General features: G+C 48.2%; 2 protein-coding genes across 4 annotated transcripts in view; both read left to right on the forward strand.

Moving 5' to 3' along the window:
* LOC118218811 (potassium voltage-gated channel subfamily A member 1) overlaps positions 1-1,877 on the forward strand; it is a 17,488-nt gene extending 15,611 nt beyond the window's left edge. The window contains exon 2 of the mRNA XM_035401508.1: positions 1-1,877. This exon is cut by the window's left edge and continues 291 nt beyond it. The gene's annotated coding sequence lies outside the window, so the exon portion shown is untranslated.
* A 1,578-nt stretch (positions 1,878-3,455) lies between these two features.
* Positions 3,456-12,902, forward strand: LOC118218792 (stimulated by retinoic acid gene 8 protein-like). 3 transcript variants are annotated; one of them, XM_035401473.1, is made up of 9 exons: positions 3,456-3,514; positions 3,830-3,994; positions 4,762-4,837; positions 4,972-5,053; positions 5,923-6,090; positions 7,998-8,274; positions 10,283-10,338; positions 12,078-12,180; positions 12,593-12,902. In XM_035401473.1, exons 2-9 carry the CDS (start codon positions 3,833-3,835, stop codon positions 12,641-12,643), a joined length of 975 nt encoding a protein of 324 aa, XP_035257364.1. In that variant the 5' UTR covers positions 3,456-3,514; positions 3,830-3,832; the 3' UTR covers positions 12,644-12,902. The 3 variants fall into 3 exon arrangements, with proteins under 3 accessions (XP_035257364.1, XP_035257366.1, XP_035257365.1); XM_035401475.1 differs by having other exon boundaries at positions 12,078-12,165; XM_035401474.1 differs by having other exon boundaries at positions 3,496-3,583.
* The last annotated feature ends 2,386 nt before the right edge of the window (positions 12,903-15,288 follow it).

Here is a 15,288-nt window from a genome sequence, read left to right on the forward strand (position 1 = left end):
AAAAAACCGAGCTCTTAACGCTCACTTAACACTGGCAAAAAGCCCCTCTCTGTACTACATCAGTCAGCTACTAATGTGAAGACGTTGTGGGGAAGCAGACTGTTGGACAACTGCGCAGTTCATTTATTTTTGTAACACTGTTTTTCCTAACTTCTATTTTTCTAAAAAGTTTTTAAAAAATACAACCCACCTACAGAAGAGGAAAAATGAAGAACACTGACTGAAAATGCGGGGAAGCACACTCACATTTCAAATCAAGGTGGCAGAACAAACGAGATGTTTTCTGTCTACTGTAAAAGCTTCCCAGCTTTTTTGCCGAGGCCCCAGGCCTCCTGTGCACATGGAGGATTGGGGGTGGGGGGGAGAATGTCCTGTGCCAGTTGGTTAAGAGCACAAAGATCCCGTCGTCACAAATACCTTCGACCTGCAGTTTGCTGTGGGGTAGGCGTTGGCTACGTGCAGTGGTTTTGTTTCTACATTTGAATAGAAGGAATCTACTGAATCTGTCGGCCATTTTGAAAAGGCTGAAACCTTCTCTGTACCTTAACGTGGCCTGTTCATTGTTGTTTAGACATCTCCTGCATATCGAGCATTGCTCTGTCTATGTGTGTATGTATTTATGTGTGTCTGAGTGTACGTGACTGAATGGGAGTTTCCATATACTATACAGTTCAATACCTCATCTTTTGCCTCAACATTTTCCCCTCTGATTGAGTGTAAGAAGAGTGCATCCCTGTGGCTGCTGTCCCTACACAGAGCACACCGACAGCAGGCTGCCTGAGGGTAAAGCCATACACCCTCCTCTGACGAGATCGCCTGGCTTCGAATTGGATCTTTTAATCTGATTGGTCATCGCATCGTGTTCCCTGTCTTTCCGGCTGCTCCACCGGCTTTCCTCGCATCGCCAGCTATCCCAGCATGCCTTGCGGACACGAAAAATCTGCTCCCATTGAAATGAATTGAGGTGATTACAAAGTCACTTGTCAGAGGATGTGTGGCTTTACCCTTATAATCTACTTTGCCTAAATGAGGTAAATTGTGTCTAAAACAAATCACTAAATATCTTAATCCTCTTCATATAACTGGTGCAGGCCTAAGTCACATGATCTCTTCCTCTTTGCCCATTGGCCCTGAGTTTAAATATTCACCACTATTTTATCAGAGGGAAGAACGCTCACCTCAAATTATAGGTTCCTGTACAAAGGGACTCCCACACTTTACCGTATGTCCACACATCCTGATGAACTACATTCATCTGCCAATCGTGATATCAGAACTACAGCCCACATGACTCAGTTTAAAAATATGCAGTTTGAGGGAACACTCAGAGGTGACAGCATCTAGTCTGGGTCTGTGTCCTCTCACAGGCAGATTTTTAACACGTGCTCAGGTACTAGTTATTCTACAGACAGAGGAAGTACCCCCCACATATAAACGTACGTTCGACGCATCCTCAGGGGATGTCACAAGAGAACAAAACTGGACACTGCGATCAGAAAGAAACGAAAAAACCACCAAACCACCAAAAGGTGTCTCATCAGAGAAGGGAGCACATATGAGCTGCAGAAAGAGTGCATAAGGTCCACTGATGGCCCATTGTTGAACTGATGGCTGTATTTTGAAAAAGACTTCGCCTAAACCAGCCCACCTACCTCTGTTCTTAAGGACTACCTTGTCATCATTTTCCCCAAATGAAAGTTGCCAAATTGGCATGAAGCCAAACTTTGGACGTTCTTGTAATTTTCAGGTTTAGGTGTTTCACATGTGAAACCTCCTCCCTTTAATGTGACCTTGTGGGGTTTTGTTGAAAAATTTTAAAATAAAACATGTTACTAAAATGTTGAAATCTTCAAAAAAAATAAAAACACTAAGACATGTCTGATTGGTCTTTTTCTGCCATAATTTCTTTCAAGTGCAGAGCTAAATATTTTCTTCTCATAAAAATCAAGATTAAATTGTGTAATTATACTTTTAACTTCAAGATTTTTAAAATTATTATTATGGTTTTCAATAGCAACCGCCAAAACTATGCTCAGCATTTGTATTCTGGATCACGGAGATAGAACCTGCCATTAGGGGGCAGTACAGCTTTGCCTGAAACACAGTAATATAAACAGAGCACCTACACCATTGATGTGTACTGTTAACTGGGTAACTTTCTGGTCAGTGATTGATAAGGAACATTTTCAAGTAAGGCCATTTTCTTAGTGAAAAGAAATGAGTGAGTGTGTGTGTGTGTAGTAACTCCTGTTGTTCACTTGAAAGCTGGTTCTGTTTCCAAAGAGAAACACAGCGTCATAAATCCCAGTGATGTACTTCAATATTAAAAAAACAGCTGCACTCCACTGTCAAGGGATGACATTACAGGGCCTATGAATATCTGAGGAACGCATACTAAATTACTGATGCCACACGCTCCTTGCATTTTCAGTAGGTTACTAATCCATTATGCCTGCAGCTGCTTGGCTTCCTGGCTTCCTTAGGTCTGTAATAAGGCCCAGCCGCCGGCTCAAACACATTTCATTCACGTACAGCAAATGTTTCACTGCAAAACACAGGCTCTCTGTACCTTCGCTGAGACTACAATTCACTTTGAACAGGCAGTTATATATATATATATATATATATTTTTTTTTTTTTTTTTTAAACCTTACCCACCCCTTCCACACACGTAAGTAACAAGAGTTTCCACTTAGGACTTCCTACAGAAATAACTAATGTTTGCACATGGTCAGTCCTTATATGTATATTAATCTATGCACCCACTGACATAGATAACTAGTGTTTAACTCACTACATACAAACTAGGACTTTGATCCAAAATTCTCAACTCCTCATATTTGTATTTCGCTGGCAACGTACTCATTATTTATTATGCACAGGTTGAAGCTCAGTAACAGCCTAAAAATCTGGTAGTTAGGAAGCTGGAATTTGGTAAGGCTTGTTCAATGTAATACCATGTCATAAGGCAGATGACCAGCAGCAATCCTACACCCTGCCAATATGGTATTTCAAAATTGTGATAACAGACTATAACTGAACACTTACAAAAAACAAAATGTTCTAAAATAAACATGCAATGTAATTTCTTAACAAAGCAAGATACATAACGTACATTTATCCCGTGTGGGTTTGCTGACTGGGTTGTTGCCGACGTTTTCAATCTTCTTCGATACTTCTCTTCTCCAAAGAGCAAGTTGTTGGTCAAGCTGGAATTAATTTACGTTATGACGTAAAGAAATTTGTTCCTAATTTTGAATTCGAATTCAAATCATTGTATAATTCCTTAAATTTATTTTAAAACTACAAAGGCAAGTTTGACAAAACAAAGCCAACTTTGCCAAACAAACGTTTCCTAATTAAACACAGACAGGTGCGCGAACAACAATGTACGCCAATCAAATGCGTCCCCAGGCCGGAAAACAAGTTCGTAGTGGAACAGTCTCTGAGTGTAACTCCCCTCTTCCCCCCTCTAAAGATCCTCTCGAGGCGGTTGAGGAATTAGAACTAATTGGTAATTTGCTAATTAGCTATATTTTTAAAATATTAAAGTAATGTCTTGTTGGTTGGCTTAACATATCAGGTAGCTAATTCGTCAACTACTTACACCAGTTTTGTGAATTGTCAAAATAAAGTGTGTCTTATTGTACTTAAACTTGCTGGTTTGCTAGCTAATTAATTCACGACACTAGGCCTAAGGCCTAGCCCTGCTAGCTACCTGTCTAATGCTGATGGCGAAGTGAAAGGGGGTTGCTACTAGCTAATACTGTAAACCTATAACAGATGGCAACATTATAATGTATTTTGTACACATTGTCTGCAATGTTAGATCATGGCGAGCAGGAGAAATGGCAGCGCCGGACGAAAGAAGGAAATTGCAGAGCATCAAAAGGAACGTAGACGCGCTCTGCAGGCCCGCCACCGTGCCACATTGGCTGGGCTCTTTGACAACTTGAGAAAAGTGGTGTGCCCGTTAGAAAAGACACCGGCAAAGGTAGAGAGATGTCCCCCAAATAAATATGTACACGGAGTTACACTTTATTGTTTATTATAAGGATCCATATTAGCTGATGCTATACCAATCGGCTAGTCTTCCTGGGGTCAACATCAGTGTCAGGTTATAATTGTTAAAGGGAAATTCCATCCTAGAATATCGTTAGTAAATGTGCAGAAGCGATATTCTATTATTTCCAGGGATTATTATCTGGTATGTGTAATATATTTTACTTGATCGCTATTCACAATTTTTCCCTTGCTACCCTGTCAGGCTCCATCCGGATCTGATCCAGTTTGTTATCTTCCTACACTACCCAGAACTACTGTACCACCCAATTTGCACCAGCTAGCTAGCTAGTAGTACTTAGCTGAAAGCATAGAGAATACATAGGAACATTCAGTTCAGTAGCTAAAAAAGCTAAAAGAGAAGTCGGAGATCGTGGCCACGCCCACAATCTCCCGCGAAGCCTAGCTGTTGCATTCTGGACTATTGAGGCATTGAGTTGCGAGAAAGTGAAATACAGTACTACGCAAAACAAGAAAATGGCACCTGGGATGCAATCGACGTCACCAATATGCAAATTATAGCAATGCCAAAGTGTTTTAGCCTGGACTTTTCCTTTAATCATTAAGTCCTCTCTCTTTGACACTCATTTCCAACTTCTATTTACACAATGCAGAAGATGAGTGACAGAAAAAGTGGGTGAAATGCAAAGGTGATCATAGTTTGTTTTAGGCTGTGAATCTTCATTCTCTGTCTATCAGTGGAAGATCCTGCACCATGCCAAAGACTTCTTTCAGGAACAGGAGGCCTATTTGGAGAAACTGTTGTCATTGAAAGGTGAGGTGTTATTTAGATTTATGTTAGATCACGGATAATGTTGTCACGCATCAAAGCAACCAGCAAATAAGTATACCACACAGACAGCCTTTTGCATATGTAAAAAAGTGAATGCAGACACTTCTGAACTGTAGAGACGTTCCTGTTGGACGCTGACGGGCCTTACAGCCTACAGGAAGTGAGAGACGAGTATCGCCGTCAGCATTGCCAGCGCAGGTATGGGGATGCACAGGTCTGCCAGTAGAGGGCAGCGTCTATCCACTGAGCTCCTGGGAGCTCTTGAAACTACACACAGCTCAATGACAGCAAAATAAAACAGCTGTCAAAGGCAACTGAGAGTCATATATAAACACAAGTGTGTGAACTTTTGTTGGATCCTGCAGGATATCACACAACGATATTGAATATTAGGAAGAAGCTGAATTGCAGGGCTCTTCTCAACGCTTCGCTTCAAAGTGAAAGCCAGGAGGATAAATAAAGGAACAAAGGACCCAAAGAAATAGATTAAAGTCTCGAGAGGGGAAAAAACTGCTCCTTTCTCAACTGAAATAATACCCACTGAGTTCATAAGCTCAATGGTCATTTTATTTTGGAGCACGACCACCACCCTCTGAATTATACTCTGTAGATTGTTTTATCAGCGATTTCACACTTTATATTGTAACTCAGGGGTGTCCAGTCTTATCCGAAAAGGGCCAGTGCGGGTGCAGGTGTTTGTTCTAGCCCAGATAAGACTGGACACCCCTGTTGTAACTGTTTAAAACCGCTTGCTTTAAACTGGATTTTTACTGCAGTTCATGTACAGCATCTCCCCACCTCTCTGTCTCTCTCTCTCTCTCTCTCACTCATGTATGCGTGTGTGTGTCCGTGTGCGTGTGTGTGTGTGTGTGTGTGTGCGTGTGTGCGCGTGCGTGTGTGTGTGTGTGTGTGTGCGTGTGCGCGTGTGTGTGTGTGCGTGCGTGTGTGCGTGTGTGTGTGTGTTAATGTGTGTGTGTGTGTGTGTGTGTGTGCGTGTGTGCGTGTGCGTATGTGCGCGCGTGTGTGCGTGCGTGCATATGTGTGCGCGTGTGTGTGTGTGTGTTCAGCGCACCCAGAGACCGCGCTGCGTGCCCTGTCTGGAAGCCGGCTCAGGGGTGTCCCGGCCCGCGTGCGCCGGGCGGCTCGGGCAGCAGCAGTGAGGCGGACCCGGCGGAGGACCTGGGCCTGTCCCAGTCCACCCCCACCTCCCAGCCCGACATCCTGGAGTTTGAGGGGTGGGCGCCGCCTCTGCCTCTTTGATCTTCACCTGGGCTGCCCAGCCCTGCTCCCGGAGATCCAGCGCCCTGCAGGTTTTCATTTCAGCCCCGATCTGGCACACCCAACTCTGCTCATATCTCTACGAGATCTCCAGCTGTTGAATGAGCTGTGCTTTGTCTGGGTTCAGAGTGAAAACTTACAGGACGGTGGATCTCCAGTAACAGGGCTGGCTACCCTTGTACCTTTTTTAGTCAGGATGCCTAGAGGATTTCTGCCCCTCTGTACTACTTACTAATGTTCTTCTCAGTGTTATTTATAGCACAGCTGTGAAATGAAGCGCTTATCAGGAGCAGTACATGTGTTTAACTGAATTGGCCATAACGGGAGCACATCACATTGTTTCCCCTGAGGAAGCTGCTGTAGATAGCTCATTAGCTAGCCGGGCCGCTGCGACAGCCCAGAATAATACGATCAGTGTACTTCACTCAGCGTGACAAACTCTCAGTTCGCATAATTCTGACTTATTGGAAATAGCATAAATCTATTTTGGCCATTACCGTTAGGTGCGAAACGGGCGATAATGCCCATTCATGGCGGTTTATGACGTAGCAGTCCAAGTGATGTTATAAAGATAAGAGCTGATGATCTTTATGGGCAGTTCAGGTGGGTACAGATCTCATTAATGCTCATGTAACATAACCCCCACCCCCCCTCAGCAGAGTGCCGCGCATTGCCATTGGCAGTTCCAGCAGGCTCTGTATGCGGTTTAAACACAAAAAGGGTGACACTCTCATTTAAATACGCCAGCAAAAAAAAAAATCATGATTCACAAGACGCATGAACACGGCTGACAGTCTGTCTCAGACACGCGACGCTGGAGGCTTTGTTGTGTTTTTTTCTCTCCCCTGCTTGTCTTTATCTCATGCTGCTAAGGCGGAGACACAAGGTCGCTCTCTCATACCTCACAGTGGTGGAGTCTCCCTCTCAGAAGGGGCTCGTGGCTAAAACGCTCTCAGCTGTGAGGTTAAACATCCTCCCCGTCAGGCCCACGGAGTGACAAAGGTGTCGGTTTAAAGACAGCAGCCGCGTTGCTGCGATCCGGCGCTCCTGATGCACCCGCCACCGCCAAAACGCCCCCCCCCCCCCCCCCCGACCGAAGCCCTCTAACGGCCTCGAGTCCATTCACTGAACGCCTCAGCTGCAGAATCTGACCTTTGATGCTGACGGACGGACGGACGGACGGACGGACGGACGGACGGACGGGTCGATGGGGCCCGTTCTCATCAGCAGATCTCCGGGGCGGCCGTGGACAGAGAGGGAGCGTTGCGAGAACATGACGAGCGTGTCGATCGCATCGCTTTGAGTGCGGGTCGCTCGCTATCGGACTGCATCAGTTACACAGGCTCCCGTGGAATTCTGCGTGCTCCCTGAGGACGGTGTTTAAAGAGCTGGAAGGTCTCCGGGGCTGAGAATGGAGGACTCCCGTCCTCGCAGATCGCAATTTCGCAGCCTCTGGAGAGATACGCTTATAATTACCATCCGGTCGATCGCTGGAATACTACCTTAACAGGCCTTTCTCTGTGATTCCCTCGACGTATAAAATAAATAAACAAACGGGAGCAGAGTCTGGGTGTAGTGAAATTCATCGGGACTGCAGTAGGTCAAAATTGATTTAGGAAGCCCTATAAAAAGCCACGCAGAACCAGTATCCAAGGTTACGGTGTCAGTCATTCTGAAATGACGCTCTGGAATGCTTATAAGCAGCGGAAAAGCTCAGTTTACTCTGGCTCTTGTGATGCAGGTATATCATGCACCAGTGTTGTATGTGATGGTTGTGGTCCGGAGGCATTGCAGAGAAAATGCATGTGGACGTGTTTTGGCCAGTGGACCCATTGTGCCCCGCCCCGCCCCGCCCCGCCCGCAGGTACCTGCTCTTCTACAGGAGGACGCTGGAGAGGCTGCTGGGGGGCGGGGTGCTGCTGCCGGACCAGACGGGCCTGCCTGTGGTGTCCGAGGCCATTTCGGCCCTGTGGCAGAGCCTTCCCCTGGAGCGGAGGGCCTCCTACCAGGACCGCAGCCAGGAGCAGAGCTCCTTCCCCTGGGGAGGCCCCTCTGAGGAGCCCCCCCTCCCCGACACCCCCGGCTGCTCCTCCCAGAACAGCCAGGGCGCGTCTGGATCCTCCGGCTCCACCTTTGAAGAGGTAACCATGGTCACCCCACGAGCAGCAGTGCTTTGGAATGCAGCAGAGTGATGTCACAATGAGATGACCTGATGGCCTTTGAGTTATCATTCAGCAAAAAGGGGGTTAAATGTCGTCTTTCAACACCAGTGTGAAAGTCTCATCAGCGAAAAAACCCCTGGCTCCCTTGGCTGTGTTTGGCAGGAGGTACATGTGTAACATTAACTATTTATTTAGCAGACTGTCCTCCTCTCCCTGTGTATACTATAAAGTTTAAATGAACTGGAGTAGCGGTTACAGTGGTGCAGCAGGGTCAAGGCCAGCAGCGGTGGAGCCTCACCTCAGAATTTAAAACAGCCATCAGTCAAACCGTCCCGCCCTCGCCCCCACTGGTGTTCGGAAGTGTGTGTGTGTACGCTGGTGCGTTTTCAGAACCCCCGGGCGTTTTGCGCTTTAAAAACGCAGCAGCTGTGAATAGAGGAGACGCTCCCCGCGAAGCGGTCTGCAGATGAACCGCTCGCAGCAGCCGGGTGACTGACACGCGGAGACGAGATAATCAAGAGCTCGTTTAGCGCTCCAGCGTTATCTTCAGCAAACGAGCCGCTCGGGCGCGTTCAGGAGCGGCGATATTCCCCATCATGCTTCCGCCGATTAGACCAATCAGCAGGAGAGGCAGCGCCTGATGACCTTTGGATCCCATTGATTAATGGCTGTCTGGAGAAAGGCGTAAAAGTTTGATTGATAGACACCGGATGCAGTCTGCATTTTGTATTTGTTGTGTCCGGATGCAGGGACCGTGTGAAAAGTGCGTGGCAAGCTGAGCAGCGTGTGAGACTCGAGTCTTTTGCCCCGGTCCTACCTGTGACTGCTGATTACTGCTGGCCTAGAGGCTGGACGGGTTTATCTGTTGACCGCAGAAGCTTGAGCTGGTGTGTGACCATTATCCAGCACAGGCCGTCTGTCCAAAGGAGAGATTTAATCACTTAAAACTCACATGCAGAGGAAGACCAGACATCCACAAGCATCACAAAGTCACACACACACACACACACACACAATCTTCATCCAGTAACGGGCAGAGTGTTTGTAGACTGCAGTATTGCAGCGTTTCAGTCAGTGAGTGCGGTGGTGCTCCAGCTCTCATGTGGAAAAGAGCAGACTGAAACACGCTGGACTCCATTCAGTGCCGACGGTGTGGAACTACAGGACCGCAGTGTGATATTTGGGGGGTCGTTTTTATTTAGTGCCGGGGCAGAAGGAGACCGATTCCTGATCTCGGTGTGGGACAGGAGCTTCACTTTTCGGGGGGGGAAGCGATGGGACACGTGGGGGTCTGGCACGGGAGGCCCAGCAGCAGCCCGAGCTCAGACACATCGCTGCGGAACACTGGACTGGCAGTTGCCAGGCGACGGGCCGGCTGCTGCTTGGCAGCAGTGTTTTTGAAAAGCAGTCTGAAAAGGTAGCGAGCGGCGAAGGAAAAGAACTGCCAAAGGGGCGGAGCAGGGTGCTGGTGACCCTCGCTCCCCTGTTTTTATTCCCTTTTAAAAAAACCCAACATTCCTTCCTGGCTTTAAAACAATCCGCTCTCCTTCCCCTTGTCGCGTCCATCTTAATTCGGTGTCATCGGTGAACACACAGCAGAACTTTCGCTTAGAAATCCTTCAACGGTAACCGTTGCCAAGGGGACTGCAGTTGGCCAGGATCCCTTCCTTTGGTGAACGCACGTCAGAGGTTTGAGAGAGAGGAGGTACGGGCGGAAGCCCCGGAGGGGAAAATGGAATTGAGCGTGTTTTTGTCTTTTAAACCTCTCCCAGCTGAGTCCCCTCTCTTTCCACAGGGCCCTTGGGGGGATGGGGGGGGTAAGGCTGAGGTATGCTGCAAGCGTATTGGGACCCATTCTTTGTATAAAATGTAAAGTTAATTTGATTGAGTCTGCCCTGCACTAAAACAGGAAGCAGACCCTGCTGCGATGCAGAGGATAGCGTCCCGTGTGTGGAGAATAAATCTTGGTTTTCTTTTGTTCTGACAGGACCTGCTCCAGGACGCCTACGACGTGGTTCAGAAGGACCTGTCTTCAGGTGACAGGTAAACCTCAGGTTGCCGCTCACCTCTGTGACACAGCACACTGGGGGGGGGGGCAGGACTCCTGGGGGGCAGGTGACTGACCCTGGCGCTCAGGTGAAGAGGGTTCTGAAATAAATCGCCATGGCAATTATTAGACATTATTAATCTAGTTAGTGTCCATTTCACCGTGCCAGACGCAATATTCTTCACTAATTTAATTTTTACTTCTCAACTACATTGTCAGTTATAGTTGGCTTATGAGACATCTCCCTATAATATTACAGAAACACACTGCCTATTTTTTTTATAGAGTCAGCCATTTTACTTATTTGTCAGAATTTGTATAAAGGGTTTGGCTTTTCTGGTACGTGAGCGCAGGGAGTTGAAGGTGAATGTGTAAGGTGTGAAACTGTGACTCAGTGGCTCTGCTCTGCTGGATTAAAACTGGCAGCCGCTCTCAGTATCTCAGGCATCCTCAGAATCGCCATCCTCCCCGTCCCCTGATATCCTGATAAAACAGCCTGGGGCATCCCCAACAAAGCAGCCAATCACTGCTACCCACAATGCCCTGCTGCCCACGGTCTGATCGGTCTCAGACAGAAACACAACCTCTTCTCTCCCCACCCTTGCCCCCCTTGCCCCCCCCCCCCCAACCTACGGATCCTCATGGGCAGGTTTGACTCCCCTGTGTACCCACCTCCCCCCTCCGTAACTCAAACCTGGAGCCCCGTCACTCAGAGCTGCAGTCAGAAGCGTCTGTGCCCTTTCCCTTGCTAACGCCTGCGCACGTGTCGTGTGTGTGGCTCTTTGATATCACAATATTTACCATCTTAGGGTTTTACCTTCCACTGGAGCAGAATACACGCTCGGCTGTTTGTTTTTCTGCTTCTATTTCCGCTCCCTGCTCCTAGCTCTTATATTTGCACCATATTTTGAACTGCTTTGTGCATTGTGCTGCACGATGTCACATTGTAAACATGTTATCCCAGCGTTCTCTATGTTCTGCCCTTCTGAGTGACGCTGTGCGTTGCTGGCTGCAGTTAAGCAGGTGGACGGGCAGTACAGCCCTGTGTAAATCTGTACGTGTGACTGTGGAGTAAAACTGGCCTGACAGCCTTCCAGCATAAACATGCGAACAGAGCCACAGAGATGTGGGCTTCGCCGCAGAAAGTCCGTCCTTGCACTCGTGATTTGTCCCGGTGACGGGGGGGGGCTTTTCATTACGGCCCCGTTCCATCTCATTTATAATTAATTCCATTTTAATTGGGCGTCTCAGCGAGAGGCGAGGGACGCGGGCGAGATCCGGCGGCGCTGGCGGTTAGCCGCAGGCCGCGCGCATTAGCATGCGACAGCGCGATCGATGCCCCCGCCGCACGCCTAATCCCTCGCCCCCCAGGAGTGATAATGAGGAATTGACTTTGATCAGGATGTATGCCTCAACCCCCCCGCCCCCCCACACCCACCCCCTCCCCTCCTAAAAATGAAAAAAGCCTCTCTCTACCCCCCCGCGGCGGGTACGCAGTCGCTACATGGCGCTAATCCGCCGCGGGAGGAATCAGAGCCCTGGATGTTTCACACGCGCAGAAGGGCTTCAGATGAAAGGGAAGAAGAGTTGAGTTGAGCGGCGTTTCTAAAAGCGGCCCCAAACTGAGCGTGCATGCTGAAGCCCCCCCTACCGCACCCTAGAGCCCGTCACCACGGTTACAGCACTTTACTTTCCTGTTCCTTCCCCCCCCCCCGATCCCAAACCCCCCCCGCAGCCCAGAGCTGGACTTGCAGAAGCAGAAGGAGCTGTACGACCACATCATCAGCTTCGTGAAGAGGCACATGGCGGAGGAGTTCACACAGGTGAGGACGAGGAAGGTGAGGTTTCCTCTCGCCTTTTTCCAGATGCACCCTGGGTAACGGTCCGTTCAGGTCTCCTTCCCGACCAGCGCCGTGTTTCCTGAAGCAGCAGGATTACAGAGTGAGCTGGATAACTGCGCCGAGTAAAACCCAGAACAGCTCCTTTTAACTCCAGTCCAGATGTTCCACATTTTGGGAGGGTTCCGGGTTTTAGTGCAGTTTTCCAGCTAACCCAGTAATCCTGCTTCGTCAAACAAGGCCGGTGTCTATTGGTCAGTCCACAGTCCTGTGCAGTCCTCATTCTGGTGTAGCCCAGACCAGCAAGAAAAATAAAAACCTGTGACCAGTGACTGATGTAACTGACAGGTGATGTTTGCCCTCTAAACTTTGCGCCCCATGTGACAGAACTCCTGTCTTCCTGTTCCTCCAGGAAGTGTGCCAGTTTCTGAGGTGCACCGAAACCTTCGACGACGACTTGTGAAACAAGCTCCGCCCCCACACTGTTTTTTTTATCTTCTTTTCATGATATTTAAAACACTATACTATTAAAAATACTATTTATGTTATTTATCAGAAAAAAAAGTTTGTTTAAAATCAAAATCATCTGCTCCATTTAAGATACTGTGTGTAATTTTTGAACCCCTGACCGTGTTTTTCTTCTTTTCATGATATTTAAAATACTATACTATTAAAATACTATTTGTTATTTATCCAAAAAAAAAGTTTAAGATCTAAATCATCAGCTGTGTGTGTCATTTTTGAACCTCTGTTCACGCATTATTGACGTACCTCAGGACCGTCTGCACAGTGCCGTGTAAGTTTGTTTGAATGAATAAATGCATTTGTGAGGACGATGCCTCTCTCTGAGTGTCTGCTGTCGGCTGATCCCGGTGACAGGGTAACTAATGAGCTGCAGCCCAGGACTGAAGATGGCCGCCGCCGCCGCACTGAGACATCAGGAGCTGATGAGCTCCACGCGGGCCCGCCTCATTCATTATGCAGCAGGGCTGCGTTAATACCTTAAACTTTAATGGGCTTCATCATCTGCTCTCTGCGACTTTTAATAACCACTGTGACCAGACCAATGACGGCCTGAGACCCGGTCTTTTATAACAAACAAAAACACTAAATAAAATCAAACAACAGAAGCAAAATAAATAAATGTACGGCACCACTTCAGTTTTTTCTTTAATTCAAGTAGCAGCGTGGCCCTGGCACACACACACACTCTGCACACAGTCCATACGGGTCACACGCATGTGCTCACACTGCACACACGTCACACGCGTGTGCTCACACTGCACACACGTCACACGCGTGTGCTACACTCTCCACACGGGTCACACAGGTCACACGCGTGTGCTACACTCTCCACGCCATCCACACGGGTCACACGCGCAAGCTGGGCTGCACTGGGCAAGCCGAAGAACACCCCCCCCCATACACTTCAGCCCCACGGTAATGACCAATCATCTGTGACTTGCAGAAGGGAGAGGGGGCGGGGTGAACCGGCGGCTCAGAGTCACTGCAGCGATAAATTGTCCGCAAATTACAGAGACGGCAGGAATCCTGAGCGGCCTGCTCCTGGAAACGGCACAGCCAGGAAGGTCCCACGGGTCCTTACACAAACACACCCCCCCCCCCCCCCCACCGGAGATGCTCCATGTATCCCCTACACCCCCCACCCACTACCCACTACCCCAGTCTGGGCAGTAGTGCATTTTCTTGCGTACTTGTTTTCAGACACTGAAATTTTAAAACACACACAGACACAAAACACTGAAAAATAATAAAGGGGAGGGGACAAGAAGGGCATGACGCCCCCCCCCACCCCCCCCTCGCTCCCCGCCTCACTCACGGTACGGCACAGCGGATTGTGACATCATGGCGAGTGGATTCTGCGTCACCCAGCAGGCTCCTGGGAAACAGAGTCTTCGGGTGTGCTGTGCGTCTGTTCCTGTGATCTGCAAGCATCTCAAGGGAGTTTCACCCCCCCCCCCCCCCCAAAAACCCCCCACGTTGGACTGTCTGCATCAAAATCCAGCCGAAGTCACGCCACTTTCCTAAATTCCCTCCAAACAGGCCTCTTGACCCAAAGCACCCAGAAGTCCAGCCGATGGTTTCACGCCCCAGGCTCATGTTCCTGTGATGTCCATGGGGCTGAAAACGTGTCTCTCTCTGAGCACAAGAGGGCGTCGCCACAGGACCACACTTCCCCCTTTCAGGCTGAGTCAGGGGGGGTGCTGCTCTGATTAAGACATAAATCCAGCACTGGGGCTCAAACCCTTGCACTCATTTTATAAATTTTTTATTTCTTGTTGCTTCTTGTTCAGGTGCGGTTCTGTTGTCGACTTTTTTTCTACGGATCATTATTTTGCCTCCCCTGCCAACACCCACCCACGAAAGCAGGATTTTAGATGCTGTCACTCAGCAACTGTAGCAAGCTGAAGCCATTACTGACACTGCATAACAACAGCTACTGGATTTCCTCCGCCCCCCCCACCCTCCTCCACGGCAAACACAACTGTTCAAATTTCAAATTTCACAAATATGAGGGGAAAATAAAGGTGCCCCTGAAGACCAAAAGCTTCACCTCTGCGGGGACTCCAGGGACACATTCACACATCATAACCCTCAAGATTATGAAAAATAAAATTAAAAAAAGAAAAAACAGACCCCAGCTGGAAAAGCAGAGCCTTAATTGCTGTGCTTCTGTTTTTGATGATGGACAGGAAAACAGAGGCTGTAGACGAAGGTAAAGGTGCAGTTTTCGCTTATTTCTGTTGTTATTGTTCCTTTTGTAACGCTGATGTGCTGCTTGGCTGGATGGACGAGAACATATATTTTTTCTGAATTTATGAGTTTTTTTTTTTGTGTTTTTTTTGTGTGCAAAACCTATTAAAATCGTGGAGATATGGAACCTCCTTACCAGGCTCAAGCTGAATAACCACAGACAAAACCCATCAGGAGTTACCACTCACACACACACACATCCACTGACATGACCCTGCTGTAGACAGGCACACACAGGCACACACATAAACACATGCACACACACAAACACACACACACACATCCACAGACATGACCCTGCTGTAGACAGGCACACACACACACAAACACACG

The sequence above is a fragment of the Anguilla anguilla genome, chromosome 19 (genome assembly GCF_013347855.1).
Source record: "Anguilla anguilla isolate fAngAng1 chromosome 19, fAngAng1.pri, whole genome shotgun sequence".
Classification (NCBI taxonomy): Eukaryota; Metazoa; Chordata; class Actinopteri; order Anguilliformes; family Anguillidae; genus Anguilla; species Anguilla anguilla.

Coding starts and splice junctions, on each gene's coding strand:
- LOC118218792 (XM_035401473.1), top strand. CDS start 3,833: ATGGCGAGCAGGAGAAATGGCAGCGCCGGACGAAAGAAGGAAATTGCA. Junction 5,054..5,922: donor CGTCAGCATTGCCAGCGCAG/GTATGGGGATGC, acceptor GTGTGTGTTCAG/CGCACCCAGAGACCGCGCTG. Junction 10,339..12,077: donor GACCTGTCTTCAGGTGACAG/GTAAACCTCAGG, acceptor CCCCCCCCGCAG/CCCAGAGCTGGACTTGCAGA.